Source organism: Acartia tonsa, chromosome 1 (genome assembly GCF_053477335.1).
Source record: "Acartia tonsa isolate MP-2025a chromosome 1, ASM5347733v1, whole genome shotgun sequence".
NCBI lineage: Eukaryota > Metazoa > Arthropoda > Copepoda > Calanoida > Acartiidae > Acartia > Acartia tonsa.
Window position 1 is genome coordinate 41,446,870 of NC_137260.1, and position 23,045 is coordinate 41,469,914.

General features: G+C 29.8%; 1 protein-coding gene across 1 annotated transcript in view; it reads left to right on the forward strand.

Annotated features, from left to right (window-relative positions):
• The window catches only part of Oseg4 (intraflagellar transport protein Oseg4), a 77,008-nt gene that overhangs the window by 14,409 nt on the left and 39,554 nt on the right, over positions 1-23,045 (forward strand). The window contains exon 2 of the mRNA XM_080161917.1: positions 18,043-18,147. Coding sequence (XP_080018043.1) covers positions 18,043-18,147 — 105 coding nt within the window. The remainder of the gene's footprint in view (positions 1-18,042; positions 18,148-23,045) is intronic.

The following is a 23,045-nucleotide window of genomic DNA, read 5'->3' on the forward strand; positions in this document are numbered from 1 at the left end:
AATTCAGTTTTTTTAAACAAAATATACGAATATTTTTTTGTAAAATAGTAATAGTGCCCTAAAGCGAAGAATACTATTTATTGCATCGTATTATAGACATCATCCGCTAAAATTAAAATGAAAATTTATAAGATTAAAACCAAGCCCTTCCAGTTTTAATTTAATATTCGTGGAAAATTGTCTGTAACACGATGCTCGTTTCGAATTTATGGAATAATCTGTAGAGTTTTATCTTAATATCCATTCAGCTACTAGCATATAACTTGCGGCTGCACCCCAAGCATCTAGAGGGTCTGAATCAAAGGGCTATTTTAATAAGGGTAGAAAAAAGCCTAAAGCCATCCTTGTACTTTGCCTAAAACCACTCCGTCCCCCATTAAGAAGCTTCTTTTACTTTGTGGAGAACTAGATCAGTTCAATAGTTAACACAATTTTAATATACAGACAAAAAAACATTGCTAATAGGAGAGGGCTGAGTCAGACTAGGCAAAGAAAAGAGCTTTTAACCACCCTAAGACATATTTAAAGCTTCCTACAAAATCAATTTGGACCAGCAATTCCAGATTTCTTAAACTTCAAACAAAACAAAAAAAAACCTTACTACTTGATTTAAAAGGAGGATATTATTTGGTAGCTAAAATCAAAATATTTCAAACATCAATATTCATACGAGACTAAAAAAATCAGCTGTAAAGTAGAAACTCTTTTTAAATGGTCACTATTTAGAATTTTTGTATTGTTCTGTCAAAATGACAAGCTACCCTAATACACTACAAGATTAAATGCCTTGAATTGGCCGACTATTTATCTTCCGACTATTTTAAATTGTCTACTAATGTTTTGAAAAAAGTGCCAGCTTTAGAATACATAATATCAAAAATATTTTAAATTTTTTTATAGATATTATAGAAAAAAAAACATAACAAGGATGACAACAGAGTTAGTTATGGAGCTGAGCAGATATTTATTGCCATACAAATAGATATAAAATTAAGTATCACTTTTTTAATAAAAGAATTATTTGGCTTTTGAAGCATGAACATCGGACTAACGGACCAATAAATACTATACTGGTGTCGGGAATTCCTTTCGTCTATCTTGAATAAAAGCTAAGAAATTCAGGTTTCTCCCTCACCGACAGACAGACAGACCAAAGGACAAATTGAATTGAAGATTAGCTTGGCTGTTAAAATGCAAAAATAAAACCTCAAACTGTTTTCAAATATTTATGTGCATAAAGTTAAACAATATTCAAAAGAAAACAATTTTTTTTATATTTTGAGCTATTTATTAGAGGCAGTAGGTCAAGGACAGACATTCACATATTTTGATATATTTAATTCATTGAATGTCCTATTAACTCAATGTATTATTTCTTTGTTGTCAGATGAAAAAAACAATTGAGCATGACAAGTAGCGTTGAAGTTAAACTGAGAAATAGTTATTTCTAGCATCGTATTATAAACAGCTTTCCGCGGATATAGAATGTACAATTATAATATTAAAACCATTTTTTTTTAGCCCCGAGATGCCGGTAAAAAACGGTTTTCATTTATGATTTTATATTCTATATCCGCGGAAAGCTGTTTATAATACGATGCGAGAAATAGTTTTTTCGTGAATGAGAACCGGTTCCTGTCCACCGGATTCGATTGAATACGAAAAAATATTTTTCTTGATTTACTCGCAAGTTTCATTATCAAACCTTCATCATACTTTTCAACAGCACAAAGATGATATTTATATTTCCAAAAACTAGATCTTAGGGCGGTTCTAATGGTATTTTTTTCTATTATTAACACAAGCTGCGCAATTCGTGTTTAAAAAAAGGGTGCGTTTTTACCCTTCAGATCATACAATTTTTTATTTATGAATGTAATTCTTTCCATCGCATATTCTTCATATCTGCTATTCTCACTATTCAAAACTGTGACTAACAAGCATTTAAAATTAATCTAAAGTAATTTTTATTTTTACTTTTACACCTATAGAATATTTGTCCCGCCTTTTTGAAAAAAAACCTGGGTGGCCTGAAGTTGTGGTTGCAAAAAATAGCAATTCTTTATTTTGTAAGTGCCATCAATTCCTAACAATACTAAAAACATTTTGTTTTTACATTTTTTTTTATAAAACATGTAGTCTTGCCTCCAGCCTCTAGGGGCTTTTTCTATGGGGTAATTGTATTTTATACTCATTTATAACATTTCTTAATGTCATGTATAGTATCGAAAATTTATTGAATATAATTCTTAAAAACCACGAGAACCACAATCAAGCTTCCCTGAATTGACTATTGACTACTTGACATTTTGACCATCTTTCAGGTGAGTTCAGAAATCACTGAGACAACAATCAACTTTTGCAGCTCGTATTAAATTCCCCAGTATGGCTTCGTAACCGAATAATATTATCTATATTAGAACCGGTTCTCAGCCATACTGATAAATCTTGAATAGCATCATATTAAAGAAAATTTTCTATGAATATTAAAATAAAATAATCTTCCCTAACATAACTAGTTTAATTCTCATAATTTTTCACTTTAATATCCGCGGAAAGCTGCGATAAATAACAATTCCCGAGTTATTATTTTTCCCAACCTCGATAAACTTTGTTCTGTAAGATAAAAGTAAGAATTAAAAACTTCTTTATGAGGGAACTGAAGGGATAAGACAATGACCGGTGTATCAATGAACAATTACATTCCCAATAATGATACAAAAGATTGCCCTTCTAAGGATTACAACTAGTGGTTGAAACGTTTTGTCATTCAGGTAAATGAATCAACCAATCAAAATTAAAAAACGAATAAGAAAAATTATTATAAAACTTTGAAGACTATTGTAATAAATGACTCAATTTCCCCTCCCTCCCTGCTTTTTATGAATGTGTCAGCCTACAGTCAGCAGTCAAAAAAGACAATTTCAAAAATGTTGGCAAGGGCCAAAGAGATAAAATTCAAGAACACAGATAGTAATTCAAACATAATATTCTAATAATGATTTTTATTTCAATATTCGTGGAAAATTGTCTGTAATACGATGCTATTGTATTTTCAGCATGGCTGAGAACCGGTTCTAATTTAGCGGAAATTGCGAAGCCATACTAAAAACTGTTTTAGCATATGAATGTTGAGTATTTTTTAGGTAATATCTCTGAAAATGATCTCACAATTATTATCCATATCCATAGAAAAGACGTTTATGTCAGTTTTTCTTTGTGATGCTTCACTGATTCTAACATACTGACAGACAGATCAGTGGATAAGGGGTTAGATAAAGTAAAATAATTAATTTTCTCGTATTCATTCGAATCCGGTGGATAGGAACCGGTTCTCATCCATACGAAAAAACTATGTCTAGCATCGTATTATATCCAACTTTCTACGAATATAAAAATATACAATCAAAAGATTAAAACCAGTTTTTTTAATTGTACATTTTATATCCGCGGAAAGCCGTTATAATACGATGCGAGAAATAACTATTATATCTTTTTATTTTAAATTTATTTTGAGAACGGAATAAAGATTTTGTAATGCAAGAGTAATGCTATATTAACGACATTTTTTCCCTTGTCAATATATCCACGTATTCTATATTACATTATATACAGTTACTATACATTTAACAAATTGGACAAAAATACAAAAGGTGTTTTTCTTTATAGCCAAAAAAATATTGGCTAATACAAAGATTTATTAAACCCTGAAAAAAAAAAATTTAAAGGGACTTTTTTTTATTCTGCAGCATGTCTAAATACGTTATGTACGTGCAGATTATATTTATCATCCAGCCAAATAAAAATTTGGGCACATCCCTCAAGACACCTAGGGTAGCATCCACATCTCCCCCCCCCCCCAACCATAAAAAAATGAAGCTTAAAGACTAGCTAAATGAATTAGGGAGGGAGGGGACATCGGGCTGTTTATTACACTAGTCCCCAAAGTTTTATAATACCGTTTCTTTTTCGTTGACTTAACTTTGGAGACGTTATTAAAATTATATTTATTGGTTTATTAAGTTAAGTGCCTAAACATTTTAACCACTAAATGTAATGTTCTTTTAGATCCCTGTATAAAAGCATATTATTAAAGGATTTTTGCTTTCAATGAAAAATTTGGATGGACTGAATAAAGAACACTCCCATCCCTTTTTAAAGCTGTATGATGGGGTTCAGTGGTTCATTACGGTAAAAGGAATTTTCCCAAAAATTCTTTACTATCATACAGCCATAAAATCAAACGGATAAAGCTTTAATCCTCCATGTAAAAGATTTTTCCCACAAATGAAATAATGTTTATTTGTCAATTAAACTGTGGATACAGTTGAGAACAAACAAAGATGAATTAAGAGTTCCCCAATTAATATCTGCTGGATTAGAACCGGTTCTTAATCATACTGAAAATCATCGTACAGACAATTTTCTACAAATATTAAAATCAAAATTATAAAATTAATAACAGTTTTGTTAGCCCGGGCCTTTTCATATAATTATTCATTTTAATATCCATAGAAAGCTGTCTATAATACGATGCGATAAATAAGTATTCTTATTGCTTTAATATTTCAGATACCATTTTTGCATACCTCAAATTTCTCCAAATCAAAGGAATCAAATATTTTGGGCTGTTTTCATGAAAATTCGACGCATCAGTTTAACATCAAAATGAATATTCTATGAACTCTTATACTTTTTTTGTGATTACTCTTTAATGATTGGTTATAGAACCAAGATTTGTATGAAGTATGGTTAAAACCAGTAGTATGTAAATTTTAAAGATTGATTGGGAAAATAAACAAGGATGGCAACATAAAAAAGATTCGTTGTGCAATATTTACAACAAAAATAACAAGGTAATCGTTGTCTTTTATTTAAAACTTTTACCTTGAAGCATTTATGAGAAAAGCGTTAATTTGACAATTTATATGACCACAACATTATTATTGATTATGTCCATTTGTTGGCTAAAACATTTGTTCCATATACTCCAAGAATAAAAAAAGGTACAACAATAGACGGTAAATTGATCTACATTCCCAATGATGAGAAACAAAATAACCCTTTTGTAGATTAAAATTATAAGTTTAGACACCAAATATTTTGGCCCAACAATTAACGTGGTTCTAACTCTTTAATTTACAGTCAAATGACCTTCTTGTATATTTTGTTTTTCGACTACCATAATAAATTCATTGAAAATTAAGACAAAACATTTTTTTAATATTTTGATAATAAGAAAATGTATGAAATTATAAAAATGCCTGAGGGGGCAGAAACAAAATGTATTGTTTTCAAATTGATATGTGGTCAGGATATCAATATCAGTCACAATAGTTTAAATCGGACAAAATCTAAAAATGAATGGTAGCGTTTATTATTAGCAAACTAATAGATAGAACGGCCTGACAGACGGACAGAGTATTTTTAAATTCTAGGTATGAATCTTCAAAATTCATTCCAGCAGACTATCTTTAGTAGCAGATGGAAAATTATGTTTAAAATTAATATCTCCTAAATATCATCAATATATCTTTATTCATATTTTCTTTAAAAGCCTGTGGATAAAAAGAGGTGACTTTTGAAAAACTTAGCGTCTAAAATTACGAATATTCTATAAAATATAATTTTGTTTGCGTTTAAACACTAGTGAAGTATAGTCTGTCTTCATGAAAACAAAAGTCTGACAAATTAATACTTGAAATGGGAAATATGACCACATAATCAAATACAATATTTAATAATTCCGCAAGGGACAAAAAAACTGGGACTTTGCAACTAGTAAGTCGCCATTTTGAAGGACAGCTCGACTGCTGCTGTCGTTGTTTATTTATGTTGGTTTCCAGAGAGAGGGGACACTAAGTTTTTTATTACACCAGTCCCTAAAGTTTTGTATTAACGATTTCTTATTTGTTGGTTTGAAATTTTTGTGGAGTTTGGTGAATTTTAATTGGTTGATTCATTAGGTTGAGTGTTCAAACGTTTCAATCACTATTTTTGACCTACAGAAGGGGTAATTTTGTGCATCATCATTGTGAATTTGAGTTGAGTACGAGACACCAAGAAGGAAGGTGGTCTGACCACCTCTCCTCTCTTTGTGTAGTACACAATGTGTACTCTCGTACAAAACTGGTTTTAACCCTATTGGATCACCAACATTCATTTGATTAGCGGACACGGTTGCGATAGGTTATAATATATTTTTTCTGTGTGTGTGTTTTAAAACTTATAAATTGTCATTTAAAAAGTTTTGCTTCCTTATTTTTTTATGGTATTTCAAACAAATCTCATTAAGTTTTTATTGCTCCTGTTCTTATTTTTGTTTTGTCCGCTGGATAGATTTAGTAATGGAGTTAGTTTTATATGGATTTATGAAACAACTCCTTAAGCTGGTTTTAGAATTTTTGATTCCAACATGTAAATAGGGTATTATCGTGCTTTTTGTTAAATTATAGATTGTACTTGTTCCCAAAAATTTACATTTATTCACCCCCCCCCCCTTACTTTTTTTTAAGTTGGATAACCAGCTATATAATGTACTCCCTCGTTTGATTTGATAACCACGTGTTGTATAGGTCATCATGATTATTATTAGGTTTTTTTTCTGTAATTTTGGGTAAATCTTGTTTTCATTTGAAAAAGCAGCTGTAAAAGTGAATGAATTTTAGAGGATTACCACGTGTTCATTATAAGATCAATCATGGTTCATTTTCATTAAATCTATTGCATATTATTTATCTAATTTGTTAAGCTTGCGTTTATTAAATACTTTCTGCATAACTATTTTTTATAATATTGGCAGTATTTTTTGTATGAATTGAGATCGTAAAATGTTTTTGTTAGTGCTACGAATTAAACTAAAGTTAAAATCAGCTACAGTGAAATTGTGGTCAACAAAATAATAATACTTTTAAAGAACTTTTAAAGTCTTAATACTATATAAAGGAACAGAAAAGTCGTGTTTCATCGTTTAAGTATTTATTTTTGTGTCTTTAAATAGTATTTTGGAATAATAAATTCAATTGATTTTGCTTTCAAAGAATGTCTCATATAATTAAGGCAATATAAGTTTTTTTTTGTTATTTTGTAGCACTTTTGTACTACGAAAATGAGTCTATGTGTGTGTACGGGTGTCGATGTATTTGTTCGTTTCATTTGTATAAAGTGTTTTTACTATCTATTGAATTTTCTTTCTAAAAATCTTTTTCTCTCAAATTCACACATTTCATTACTTAATTTTCATTTAGCCTTGTTTGGTAGAATTGTTTTGAGTCGGATAATTACGTTTGATAATTTATAAGGACTTAAATTATGGATTACGTCTAAAGCCCCCTTTTTTCCATCTTAGCTATTAATAAAATAAACAAATTGACTTGTTAATTTGGCTTTTTTTTAAAGAGTTGAAAATGTGTTTTCCACGTTGGAGTGCTACAAAACAGACAAAAGTAGTTAATTTCGATCTCTAATAATTTATATGGTTTGATGCTCTGAGCAGTTTCATGGTGTTAATTACTTGTTGTATTATATGTGTTGCTTTTAGTGTAGTTTTTACCGTGAACTTGCTAATTTGAACTAATTTAAGAAGCAAAAAAATTTAATTTGCAATTGTCCTTTTTGTAGCACTCTTTTGTACTTTTGTTTTCTGTTAGTTATTTTGTGTGTGTGTGTCTGTGTGTGAAGAAGCAGTTTTAAAATATAAATTTTATTCAATTATAACATGTATACCCATGCTTTTATCTTAAGGCCTATTATGAAACACATATATGTCGGTTCTGTGGATATTTAGATATGAGATTACTCATGGGTTACAAATCCGTTTTGGTTTTCTTTTTAAAACTAGATTAAACTAATGGGTTGATATCCGTACTTTTTACGTAATCGTTCTTGTTTTTAAGAAGGTTTAGTTTGTAAAAATAGAACTCTATATTTTACTTTGTCCTTTCTGGAAAAAAGTTTAATACCAATTTACGTTATCGTTTAAAATCACTGGGTACTAGAATTTTAGGAAACTTAGGGAAAATAAAAGAAAATGATGATATTGGTCGCATAGGCCTTTTTCTAATATTTATATAGACAGGTTTCTTAGGAAAATATTGGTCAATATGGCCTAAAATAATGGACTGATTTTTGGCAATTTTGATGATGTTTACTTGCTGTGCTTTGTATTTATTGATTATTATGTTATTGATAATTGTATTTTTGGAGGACGCTATTTAGTTTTCTTAACTGTTGGCTTTTGAAAATTACTTTTGATTTGAAAACTTCAGAGTGTCCTTTATCAATAATATTCACAACTCTACCATGAAGATTGAAGCTCTTTCAACACCCTGATATCAAGATTTGAAGAAACTAGCTTTAGAAGATAACTCTAGTAATATTAAAATGATGAAATCCACTTTTACAAAAGTTTGAAAGCAATCTTCCTTATTTAAAGATGTTTTTAATACATGCTATTTTTTTCCAAAATCGATGAAAGTTTAATTATCCCCCCCCCCCTCACATTACCATTTTATGGTAGATTTTATTTGTGTAAAACTAAAGATAGCTTCGGATTGTTACATGATTGATTATATTTATGTATAAAGATAGCTTCGGATTGTTATTTTTAAAAATGATATTATAATATAGAATCTATATCTTGTTATTAATTAATACCTATTGTTACTATTGCATTTGTTCTTATGCTTTTAAGACGGTATTTGTAAGGTATTTTTTAGAAATTAATATTGTATTTTCTTGTAATTTGTTGCTCTTTTCAATATTGTTTTTAAATTGTACCTGCTTTATTTACAAAATCTAAAAAATCAAATAAATAATTAATCTATATCATTGTGAATATACATTAATTTATCGGTTGGCTTAGGATTTAGCTGCGACTAAATTAAAGTCTAAACTTTTGGTAGCTGTAATTGACGAGTAAGCTAACATCTACAATTTTTAGTAGATTGAATGAAAATAGGGATTTTTGGGGAAATAAATGAATATGGCAATGGCTGATAATTCATGTATATCCCCAATGATGATACACAAAATTAACCCATCTGTAAATTACTATTTTGATTGAAACGTTTGGACAATCAATTAAATGAACAAACCAATCTAAATTAAATAAAAGTCCCCAAAGTTTTTTAGCCAATGATATAAAACTTTGTGGACTTGTATAATAAACAGCCCAATGCCCACCCCCTTCCCTGAAGATTATAGACTTATGGTGGCCATTTTCTTTAAATTGTCAAAAAAAAGACAGCTTGCTACCGGTTTTGGCTCCGAAGCCATGAAAAAAATCCAATAAACAATAATTAATTGTTTTAAAGAAAAATCCATGAAGACTAAAAAAATTATTCATTAAAGATTTCACAGTTTAAATATTGATTTCTGACGTTTAATTGACAAGAAAAATACTTCATACATTTTTATTATTATTTTAAAAGCAATATAATTTCTTTCTTTTTTTCACTAGCGGCTGTGCCCCTAACATATAGGGGCTCTGTATTGCAATAGGAAAGAGCATATAGATAACTCAAAACCATCTCAGGACCTTTCAAAAATGAAAAAATCTTAAACAGTTAAGTAGTAACAGCTACAGTCAAACCTCACTACTTTATAAAATTGTTCGTTTTGTTTACAGTGATTAAAAGAAAAATAAACTACAGAAATGTTAGACCCACTGATAATTATTTGAATCTAAAACAAATACATATGAATGTAACATGGGGTTGGTTCGATATATAATATCTACAATAGGTTGTCAATACTTGTTTACAATAATCCTAATAAATAAAGTAGTATGTTTTTTTGGATCGTCCATTAAAATATCGCGAACTATTAAACTAGATAAGTTATCTTGTACAGGGAAGCGTCTGATAGGTCCCGGGTTGGTTTTTAGGCTTTTTCTTTTTTGTTCAAGCCTTCATGTGATGATTTTAGGGTATTTTCTGACATCCCCATCGATAGAGCCTATACATGAGGAAGTTAAATTTTCACAATAAATAAAAAAGTTTACTTTAAATTTATTCAAACATAATATATCCATTTCTTTTCCGTATGTAAAAAAGGTTGCTTAACTGTATAAATGTTTAAAATGATGTCTAGTGATTCTCAATGTATTCATGTGGCATGATTATTGTACAAACTGTATAAATGTTTGAAATGGTGTCTAGTGATTCTCAATATGTTCCTGTGGCATGATTATTGTACAAAATGTATAAATGTTTGAAATGGTGTCTAGTGATTCTCAATATGTTCCTGTGGCATGATTATTATACAAACTGTATAAATGTTTGAAATGGTGTCTAGTGATTCTCAATATGTTCCTGTGGCATGATTATTATACAAACTGTATAAATGTTTGAAATGGTGTCTAGTGATTCTCAATATGTTCCTGTGGCATATTTATTGTACAAACTGTATAAATGTTTGAAATGGTGTCTAGTGATTCTCAATATGTTTGTGGCATATTTATTGTACAAACTGTATAAATGTTTGAAATGGTGTCTAGTGATTCTCAATATGTTCCTGTGGCATGATTATAAATAACTACAAACAATACAATCTATTGATAAGTCGTGCTACATTATTTAGTAACTCGAACCAGGGCTTGGCAGCCGAAGCTGCAAATTATCAGAAATAAAGGAAACAACTTGGCCAAGCTGTATTGTTAAATTATTATTCTGATTCCGCTGCGAATTTGTGGCAAAAGATTCGGCTACTAAATGATGCGGTTGAATTTTCTGCTTTTTTAGCAGCTGACCAAAAGAGAAGAGAACCATTAAGGTAGGGAGGGAACAATGGGATGTTTATTACACTAGTTCACAAATTTTTATTTTTCGTTGACTTTTATTGATTTTGATTGGTTGATTCATTAAGTTGAATGCTCTAACGTTCCAATCACTAAATGTTATCTACAAAAGGGGTAATTTTGTGTAGCGTCATTGGTGATGTACAGAAATTTTTCTGCAATTGTCTTATGATATCCCTTTAGGTATCTAAAAAATTCGTCTCAGAATTATTTGCTTACTAGTGGCTGCAGTATAACGCAATATCGGCTGCCGAGCCCTTAAACAAACCTTATTGTCTCATTCCCATTCTTAAGATCATATTTATGGCCTATTCTCTTCTCCATATAAAAATTTCACCCATAAAAAAATCTTCGAGATATAAATTTTTATTTTCTATTAAGTTATTTAAATAAGCCTATACCTAATGCCCAAGGGGACATGTGTATTGTTACATATTTTTTAACACGGCTGATATTTTAAGGTTGCATTCATTCCAATTTTAGTATCACCCTTTGATCATATAATAGTTATTTCATTGAAAGCCTTGAACTATAAATAATTTATGCTTTTTAAGGCTTAAATGTTGTGTATGAAAGAAAAACCTATTTATGGTATGAAAGTGACCTTTTTCACCCCCTCACCAGGGTGTTTTTAATTTTAGCACCCTATTTATATTGATTCTTTCCCTATAATTTACTCGTTTGGGTATGGAATTTTTCAGAGATTTTTAGATAAGTAAAATATTTTTTATGGATTTTTTTAAACATCATTTTCTTTTATCTCTAATTTTTATTTCCTTAGTTAATAACAATTTGATTTAAATTGTATGCATTTTTAGGTCTTTTAAATACATATATCTTTATCTAAACTAAAAAATACATTATTCATAGATATTTTCTCGCATTGCAAGAGAACATATTTTTAGAATTAATTCCCAGAAAAAGGACCTATGCATATATGATGTTCGCATTTGTAAAGATTCCAGCTCGGCTGTGCCAGTTGAAGACTTGCTAGTGACTGAAAATTAAGTAAAAATGGCTGCAGCTTTTTTGAAAAAATTTATGCCTTCAAAGTGGCAGCTGTAACCGCAAATTGTGACTAAATTAGTATATATATTAATTTAATACTCATAAGTTGTACCAGATTTTCATGTATTTTGATAAAGCAAATTTACCCCTGTCAAATCATCCACGTATATCATATGTCCTAAATATGTCCCAACCCAGTCTAAACTAACCTTTATTGATTTTTGTGATACTTATCTCTATTCTTGCATAAATGTATAAGTGGGGAGGATTGGTTGTGTATATTACTTCTTAACTTTTCAATAGAAAAATCAATTATACCCAGCTCACGATAACTATTTCTTTTCACAACTTCAAAATTATAGGGTGCCCTTTGTAAGCCAGCAATCCTTCATTTTTGATCAAATAGTTCAAATTTCAGAATTTTTAGAATCTAATAAGAGTTTTAAATAGAAATATATATCTTAAAACAACTTTTCAAAATTGGATTTTAGTATTTGATATTATGTTTTTAAAAGCATAATTATTTTCATTTAATATTCTAAAATCAAGCTTTCAAAGTAGAATTTGGAAGTTTTTCCTTTAATTTTAAGTTTTATTAATCATAGGTTAAAATTTTATTGTTTTATTATTAAATTATTAAGCAACACCATGTATTTTAGGTTTGCTATTTTATTGTTTGGTTACAAATCTTGCTATTATCGCGCCACACCATGAATGATAGGTTTGCACAAATTTCGCCCTGAATATGGATTAGTTTACTTTTAAAACAGATATACCCAAGGAGGAGGGGGGGGGGCGGGGGGGGACATTAGATTGTAAATTATAAAGGTACACAAAGTTTTATCATTTGATAGCCTATATACAATTTTAATTAAAAGGTCCAAACTTTTTCACATACAATTTTTTTATCTACAATTGAGGTAATATTGCTTTTCAAAATTTGGACGTATAATTCATCCTACATTGTCTTATCCCTATAGATTCCTTGATGTTATATTTCTTTTATATTTAGTTAACTATAACTTTCTCAAGCAATTTATATTAAGTATCAATCTTAACTTATTTTATATAATTGTAGAAAAAGTGTACAGAAAAACATTCACATGCATAGGCTAATGATTTATAGTAGCAAAGCTGCTATATAGCTATGGCTATTGGTTGGTCTGTGTGTCTTTTTCTCGCCCCCGAAGAGATCTATTCATTTTCGGGAATCAAAACTATTTGTCTATATTTCACATAAAATTTTCATCCATGCAAATTATTTAATTTACTTTTTCTTAAGCTTGTTATTGTTGCGCTACTTGTGGAAACAATCGTTCTTGAATGTTGGGATCTTATACCAGATTTAATGTAAAGCTTGCAGCTGGCTAAAATAAAGATTCCCCACCTTCACACCCTTTATTCTATACCATCCCCTCCTACTGGATGAACGAACTGACCAATAAATAATGTCCATGTTAGCAACCTAAATTGACGACAATTTTTCCTCTGTTATTATATCCACGTATATTCCATATTCATTCGTCCTTGTTGCTAATTCATTAAATGTTGAAAAAATATTTTGTTCTCATGAATGTATCATCATTAACGGAGGCAATTACAATCAATTTAACAAAATTATCATTTTTTATCAAAACAGACATTTTAGGATAAGTAAAGAAGCTGAGATTTATATCAGGCTTTACTTTTACTGTACTTCTACATAAATATCTTAGGGAATAAGACAATGGACAATAATTAGATGTTCATTCACAATGATAATAAACAAAATTACCACTTCTTTAGATCATAATTATAGGTTTAAAAGATTGAACCAACCCAACAAAATTTAATAAAAGTTTTAGGACAATCAGTAAGAGAATGAGATTATTAAACTTTGGGAACTAGTATAATATACAATCCATTGTCTCTTTCCTCCTAATTTATTTATTTTTTGGTGAATTTTTAAGACATTTGAATATCCTTTAAAGCATGTTGAAAATTATGATTTGCCATTAATGGTTATGAAAGCATGTCGATTTTGGTTTCAAACATCATTTTCATTACCGGTAGATTTAGGATGTTTAGACGTTATTAGGGATTTTTTACCTTAAAGTACTCAATTATTAAAACTTAAGTCTTATGTTTTGTAGTAATCTTGGTTTTAAAATTAATTTTTCAAAAGAAGGTGTATCAACTATTTTTTTTATAGCTAGCCGGTTCTTTTAGTAAGTAGTAGATGTAAAATTTTTCATAGAATTCAGATATGCAATCGGTTTTTTTGTAGACCTCTTATTTTTTAAGTAATTTAAGTTTTAAAAAAAAAAATTAAGTCGATTTTAAGGTACTAAAATGCAACAAAAAAAAGAAAGAAAATGGTCATTATGAACAAAAATAGTAAGATCTTTAATTTGACACCTTACTTTTTCAATTCTGTCAGGTAATTATTGAAAAAATCGATTTTTTTTAACCCACGAGAATAAAAACTTTGAACTTAATTTTATTATTTCACAAATAAAAAAATATGGGTTCATATATACCTTCAGAATCAGAAAAATATTACGAATCCATTGTAAGCAAAATTGAAAAAAAAAGTTTACAATATAGTATATAAACTACAATAAAAGGAATTATATGAAAATATCATATTATATTGTACAGGCAACGTCTTAATTCTTCAATTGAGTATAAAAATGGGAAGGGGGTAAAGAGGGGGTAAAAAAGGGAAGACAATAGTGTTGTCTGAACAAAAAAAATAATTGGCCATTTCTTTAATTTTTTAATTTTTTTCAATTTTGCTTACAATGGATTCATAATATTTTTCTGATTCTGAAGGTATATATGAACCCATGTTTTTTATGTCTGTTTGAGAAAATATTTAGGTCTAAAGTTTTTATTATACCGAGGTTAAAAAAATAGATTTTTTCAATAATTACTCAACAGAATTTTAAAAGTAAGGTGTCAAATTAAAGATCTTACTATTTTTGTTCTTACTGGCCATTTTCTTCTTTTATTTTGTTGCGTTTTAGTACCTTAAAACCGACTTAATTATTTTTTTTAAAAACTTAAATTACTTAAAAAATAAGAGGTCTACAAAAAAACCGATTGCATATCTGAATTCTATGAAAAATTTTACATCTACTACTTACTAAAAGAACCGGCTAGCTATAAAAAAAAAAAGTTGATACAACTTCTTTATAAAAAGTATCCTTGTGTAAAAATAATAGGATATGTTTCTGTCTGTAGCTTAAGATTTCGCTAACCGCTGAACCGATATGGTTATCTTCTTATGGTTCTAGAGAAGGTTTATAATAGTTTTGAAGAAGGGTACTCCAACCTCCCATGAGAAATCGCCTTAAAAACGTCTCCCATAACTTCCTCAAATGACCTTAGATGCCTCCAGGGGCGTAGCCGCTAGTATACATAAAAACCCTTGCTGATATCACATTTAAATCTGCAACGCAATATCTGAAACATTAAAAATACACGCACGCACACACACAAACACACACACATCAGCACGGGCTTTTTGATTTATGTATGTGATTTCCTGAGCGCATAACTAATCCATTCATTTCAACAATCATTACCTATCTCAACCTTTCATCAAACTTTGGGATAGGCAGATAAAATAATATAACCCCTCCCCCCTGCTCCAAATCCTTAATTAGGTGAGAAATTATGCCTGGCCTAGCTTCTAGTTATTGGGAAGAAAGGGGTGTAGATCAATTATATTTAACTGTCCATTAGCTTCTGGCTCAAATTAGCAATTTGGATCCATCCAAATTTTGTTTTAGCTGCAAATGGAAGAAATCTAACTGCATTATTTGAGGATGACTAACTTAGCATCCATTGTCCTATACCTTTACCCCTCACAGAAACTTTATATCGAAACCCACTAGATTTAAGTCATTAGTATAAGATAATATGATCTGCATTTATTTTGTGAGTGGAGAGACATCCGATATATGATACTTGGATAAAAGGCTTGAATCTAAACAAGTTATAGGATTATCAATAAGCTTTCAACAAAATGTATATTTGATTATTTATGAGGAAATAAATCTAACACAATAAAGTTTTAGTGGCAAAGCTACTCTAGACTTTAATATATGTGTCCTTGATGTTTGTGAAGATTCTCCTGGCCATAAATCATCTACTTATTCATATTAAACCTTAACGACCGACCCCCCCCCCCTCAGATTTTTTATATTCTGTTTGTGAACGACAGAGGTTATAACTGAGTGACTTATATAAAATATGGGTATGACACATATCTGAGAGTTGAAATTTTTTTTGAGTATCTCTATCCTGGATTTTTTGTATATGTTTTTATGTGCTTCGCTAACTATGAATATTGTCATATTTTTATTTATTATCTGCCTAAGATTTATCCTTTCCTTAAAACCCATAAGTGTATAATTTAACAGAAATAAAAACATAGCCTTTAAGTATAACCATCAATCTTAAAGCTTGTTACTTATAGTTATAATATGGCAATTTTAAATAACAAGAACAGTTTATGGTATAGCATTATCTTAAGTATCAATTTAAAAGTGTTGAAAAATAATTCTTAAAATAACAATAATAAATACCTTTCTTTTAGAAAAGATTTTCATTTAATTTTTAAACATAACATTACATTGTGATTCCTTTAACAATGAGGGTAATATAAAAACATCCTTTTTTTCTTAAACTTATTAATATCTTCTGAATTCTCAGCTGTAATTAAAATTCATGTATAGCATCTTTTCCACATATCAACTTTCCACAATTATTGAGATAAAATGATAAAATTTATACCTTCGGGGCTAACAAAACCTATATTTTTATTTTGATAACCGCGGAAAGCTGTCTATAATTGATGCCATAAATAACTATTCCTGAATCATAGAGCTTCGCTTTCAAGGATGGCGCAAGTCTATTTAGTTTTAAAATTGCCAATTTCCAACGTACTTTCTTAAACCATGCATTTACTCTCTAATAATAAAATTGGAAACGTTTAAAAAAGTATGAGATTAAATAAATTTTTTTAAAAGGCAAAAACGGGACTTAAGTTCCTCTAATGTGTTTCATAATAGCGTAAAAATCACAATAAACATCTTTATGGGATAAATAATTAGCTTTAATTGTCATGACTTTGCAAGCGCGTTTGCGCACGAACGCGCGCCCCGCACAACACGCGTCGTTTTTGCAGAGAATAGTTTGTGAAATAGGATATCCACATTAGAGGTAATCGGGGCTGGATAGCCGCTTTAAGCCCCACATTTTTGACAAGCCGCAGCCAAAAACTAATCCGTCCGCATAATTTTGAAAAATCGTCACCCGAGTTTTCTATTTTACAGAAAATATGAGTTTTAGTCAAAGTAGGGAGGGGATATCGGGCTGTTTATTATACTTGTCCCCAAAGTTTTATTATAATGGGTTTTTTTCGTTGGCTTATCACCTTTAGTGACTTTTGTTGAATTTTGATTGGATAGTTGAATGTTGAAGTTGAATGTCCAATCGTTTAAACTACTAATTGTAATCAACAGAATGGGTAATTTTATGTTTCATCACGGGGAATGTACATCAATTTATCAGCCATAGTCTTATACCTTTAGATCTCTGGTTTCAGCCCCATTAAATTGTGGTGAATAAATAAAAGATAAACAATCTTCCGACAAAACATTTTTGCAATCGCAGCCGATCGCTCCCAAAATTACACAGCTGCAGAGCCCTGGAAGTAATCTAATAAGCAAAAAGTGGGCAAAGCTTGTAATTGAGGATTGAGTTTAGACTATAAGAGCAAAGCTACACGTTACTTACTGTTTTTATTTCTAAGACTTATTACTCTAATGGTTATTGGATCCATCTTCCCAGTAAGGCCTCAAAATCGATTTATATCCGCTTGATTAGAACCGGTTTTTAGCCAAACTGAAAAATCATGTATAGAATAATATTACAGACAATTTTCAACGAATATCAAGAGATTATACCAGTTTTGTTAGCCATGCCCTTGGCTCCTCGGGGCTAACAAAATAATTATTAATGGGACATTAAATTTCAAATAAAACTGGTACCCAAAGTTTTATAACCAATTTATCTTATTTGTTGGCTACTAAAATTATAGTTGGTTGGTTCTAATACTAGAAGCGTTATTTTTAGAACGGATAATTTTGTTTATTATCATTGGGGATGTACATCAATTAACGATCATTATTTTATCCCGATACATGCTCATTTCTTTTTGATTATCATATTTTCTTCCTTTTCAGGTATTGAAACTTGAGACTGGGAAAGATGGGAAGGTGAAAGGGCTGGCAGCACCCTCCAACCTCTCCATGAACCAAACTCTGGAGGGACACAATGGACAAATTCAGGTAAGAAATTTAATAAAAAATCGGGTATAGTCCCTTTTGTGGCGTTTCGTCGTATTTTCACATTAGTTTTTTTTTATAATATATTTTAGGTTATGTCTATGATAAAAGCAAAGCAAAGCTTTCTTATAAATATTTGAACATTTAATATTTATAAGGGAAAGACTTGTCTTTAACTAATTTTAAAAGTGTCTGAATCACAAAAAGAAGCTAACTTGCTAATAAGGGAAAAAACGCAATAATTGAAATGTTTGAAATTACTTTATTGCAAAATTTAATATTAAAAGAAAGTTTAAACATCAAAATTGAATTGTAAATGTTTGATATCACTTTGAGACAAAATTTTTGGCATTTTCCTTCAAGATACATAGTCAAGCATAGAACTCCCCACTCTCATAATTTTGTAATAAATTGAAATTAAGGGAGGGGTAGTTTTTGGTTTGTTTGTCTATTACTTTAAAGTAGGTTAAGTTAAGTTTTTTTGGGTACTGGGGTAGCCCCGTTAATTAGGTAAAGGCACCGCAGGAGAAGGCCCCTTAGGGAGGTTAGGTATAAGAACAAAACTAATACCACAAGCCCTTCTTTATTTTCAATTTAGATAAAAAAAAAACGGGGAAGGGTGTTTAGTGCACTATTGGAAATTTGAGGTAAAGCACCAAATTTACAATTGAAGGATTAAGATTTATTACACTTTAATGATACAAAAGAAGATCTTTCACGGTAGGATAACTTTTTCCCAAACTTAAGGTTGTTCAAATAATTACACCCAGTTTAGTATTTCATAATTAGCGAAAAAGAAAGCCTTTCTTAATTTTTTCAATGTTAGCAATAACCTAAAATGTTTAAAAGGAAAACATCAGTAACTTTAATACAGTATTAAAAGGATAAAATATTAGAGAGCTCTGTACTTTGTAAACAGTACATAAATAGTTGTCTTACTTAACTTCAATGTAGATGCAATGAACAGACCATATGTATGGAGTAGACACCCAACTAAATTATCATTTTGCTATCATTTTAAAGTGATTATTTGTTGAAATGTAATAACCTTAATTTTTAAAATATATAATAACCAAAGAAAAATCGTGATGAAACTGTTATTTAAGTTTGTTATGTTATTTTGTTAGATATTAACAAAACAAAAATTAGGATAATTGTCCAGTATGACTTGAAACCTTTTTTTGAAACCGCTGGATTAGAACTGTTTATCTGACATACTAAAAAACCATGTATAGCATCGTATAGCTAATTTAAATCATATATTTTTTATTTATATATCCGCGAAAAGCTGTCTATAATATAATGTCATGAATAACTATTTTAATATTTCTAATATCCGACAATAAGAAAAGATTAGTATAAAATAGCAGGATAGGACAATATAAGATAATTATTCTTCTATGTATAACTATGCTGAATCATTGCTGATATACTTTTTTGGGGGAATATCATCTTCCTGCTCAAATGATTTGAAGGGTGTCGTAGATTCCAGGGATATAAAGGGATAAGACAATGTCTGATGAATTGATGTACATCCCCTATGATCATACACAGGATTACCCCTACGATAAGTGGTTAAAACGTTTGGAACTCAATTTAATGAACCAACCAATCAAAATTCAATAACAGTCCTCAAAGTTGTAAAGCAAAAAAAGAAAACGTAATTAGGAAACTATGGGGACCAGTGTAATAAACAACCCAATGTCCTTGCGTAGATTTACAATTATTGCTTGTAATTCCACCTGTTTATATGTACATGGCTTAAAGTCATACGACCAAATAAAAAAATGTAAAGTCGTTATTTTTGGTGACTTGCTGTATTGATAATTCCATTACAATAATAATCTAAATCACTGACTGGCAATTTTTACTTTAAGGGTAAAAAGTTTTAGCTTGATTATAAGCAACCAAAAATTTTGAATGTAAATTATTTATGTATATTTAAAACTGTATAAAAAAGGCAAAATCATTTGACCTAAAAAAGTATACTATTTAAAATGGTGATTCCTTTAACAATATAACAAATGTTATGACTTATCATAAAGAAACGAACAGCAAATTAATTTTCTGAATCCCAATAAAATTTGAAGAATTTCGCTACTCTATAATTTTATATTCTTTATTACATTTATCCAGCATTTATCTGATTTATAGGACACAACCCCCCCCCCCCCCTAAAATATATCAATCTATGCCCTTGTAACATTTTCTAACCATTCATCCAGATTTTGCATTAGCATAGCACGAGCAATAAATTTTCAGAGATTAAGGTTTAGTTAATAATTTTCATATTGCTTTTTAGATTTTCTGAAACTGAATACGTTGTTTGGTTGTATTCTTTTAGGTCTAAATGTATTTTAGAAAGACTTTTCCTTTCTCATTCTTTTTTGCAAAAATTAAATGGCACATTAAAATGTGAAAAATTACGTGGAGTGCAGAAGAATGTTTAGGGGTTGAGGTAGAGATAGATGGACAAGGAATCGTTTTAATAATGAAAAGATTTGATTAGCTGCTATGTAAGATAGGTGTTTAATTTTTTTGTTTGGTGTAGATCCATTAGGTCTGCCGGCAACCGGACTTTTTAGCGTGTTTTATGTGATTTTTTTTGTTTACCATTATATGTGTTTAAGTGTTTTTCAATTGGTAAAATACCTTGTTAAAACGAAAAACAAAAAGTCCATTATAATTTATAAACATTTTTAATACTTTTGATTTATTTATTCATATGATATAATTATCCACGTGTTGAAGAATATATAGTCCTAGTGGGATCAGGCACATTTATAAGCAAAGCATCTCTATAATCAAGCCTTGAAATTTACATAACATTGTTTTACTGAAATTATAATTTATAATGAAATTATAATTTCATTTTTATACAAAGCTTTTATGGATATTTTCATTCTTGTTTTTATAAATTTTCCAAAGTTAAATTGTAGTGATAAAATTGTACTTAATGTATGCTTGTCAAACGTAAGAATAGGTAGTAAAATCATATTTCATAAACTAGGGCATAATCACAATGGATGTAGAATATATGTGGATATTATGACAGGGAAAAAATTGTCGTCAATTTAGCTTGCTAACATTACTTATTGGTTAGTTAGTTCCTCCAGTAGGAGGGGAGAGGATGTGGTAAATGGAGTAGATAAGGAGTATCGTCATATTAGCCCACTATAAAGTATCACTTTATTAGAGAACACAAAAATCTGTTGTTAGATCCAAGTAATAATACATCCATTAAACCAGGGTATAATCACAAATATGCACACGTGTTCAGAAAATTTGAACCATTTGAATTTAATTTTAGGCTAAACAAACATTAATTCATTTTATTACCTAACTTTTTAAAAAAGTTTTGAAGCTCCTCTATTGGTTTATCTACCCTCCTCTTATTTCTCCTATTTTTAAAGGGCAGGTCACTGTTTTAAAATCCTCTCTGGTTAGTTTGAATTTCTTGTTTGTAAAGTATTTAATTGTTTAACAAACGTAATCGTCCAACTTTGTTTACTTTAATTTGGATATACATAAAATAAATTGAATTAAACATTATTTAAATTGAGTATTTTTCCCTACCCCGAAGACTATGATTTAAAATATGAACCACGTAAGGTATATTTAAGTTATAAGGATAATTTATATAACCTTAAAATTGTAATTTAAATGCAAGAATTAAAAAAAATATATAAATTATTTTCCGATGCGGAAGACACAATAGTGTATACCTATGATAATGAACAAAAATACCCCTTTTGTATTTGGCAATGCAAGTTTGTACCAACCGAACCAAAATTTATCAAGCCAACGAATATGAGAACGACACCATGTTTGGAAAACCACTCAAGGGTACCAGTAAATTTACACTCAAATGTCCTCTCCCTTTCTGAGAATTAGCAAGTCCTTAAGCCATATTAAATGTGCCCCATTTAATCTTTTGCAAATATGTCTGTGCACAAATATTATGGGTCAGTGATGGCACACTTTTATCAGCCTGCATATAATCTTAGTTTATGATTGTTTTTCTGCTAATTGCAATACAAACCTAACTTTTTTACAAAAATGCACTTTTAGAGCACTGCTACTCCATATGTCAATATGATTTTATTGCAATTCTAAGGTAGGAACGTTTTATCTAAAGATCTTAACCGATTGTGAAACCATTTTAGGTAGAATTCACATAATTCATGGATGGTTTTAGACTATTTCATTTTTAAATTTTAGTATTTGGATAGTTATAAGCTATTTTTTTGCTACCCCTCTCCATTTTCAAACACAGATCTCTTAGATGCTAGGTGCAGCTGCTAGACTTACACAGTACCTAACTAAGGGATTACCTAACCCTTGTTCTGTAATAATCAGTTGTTAGTAAACCTATTTCTTGCTGTTATTTTATCAACATAGTACTAATCAAATACCCATCTTAATAAGTCACTTAGTTTAATAAAGTTAATATACTTAATTATTAATTTTAAGGCTGCGCTATTGTGAAAGGATTGTTGTTCTTGTTTCCTTGAGAATAATCCTTGGCACGCCGCAACTTTTTTGCCAGAAATAATCAGGGAGGGAGAGGACTATAGAATGTAAATTTAACTGGTACATGGTTGTTGGCTCAAATCCTTTTTGTACATCTATTGAATTTTTGGTTTATTGATTCCAAATTTGCAGTATCCAAACTTTTCAATTAATGGAGATGTGTATCAATTTATGGTCCATTGTCTTATCCTTGAGATCCCTGGCCATAACAAAATTTATTGTTTTTACTTCTCTCCTCTGCAAAAGTAAATTCAACATGAATTGTTCAATTTCAAGCAAAGAGATAAAGTAATTGTAAATGTCAATACAAAATATTTGTACCAAATCAGAAAAAAAGGCACCTCTATCAGTATACTAACAAGAATGAA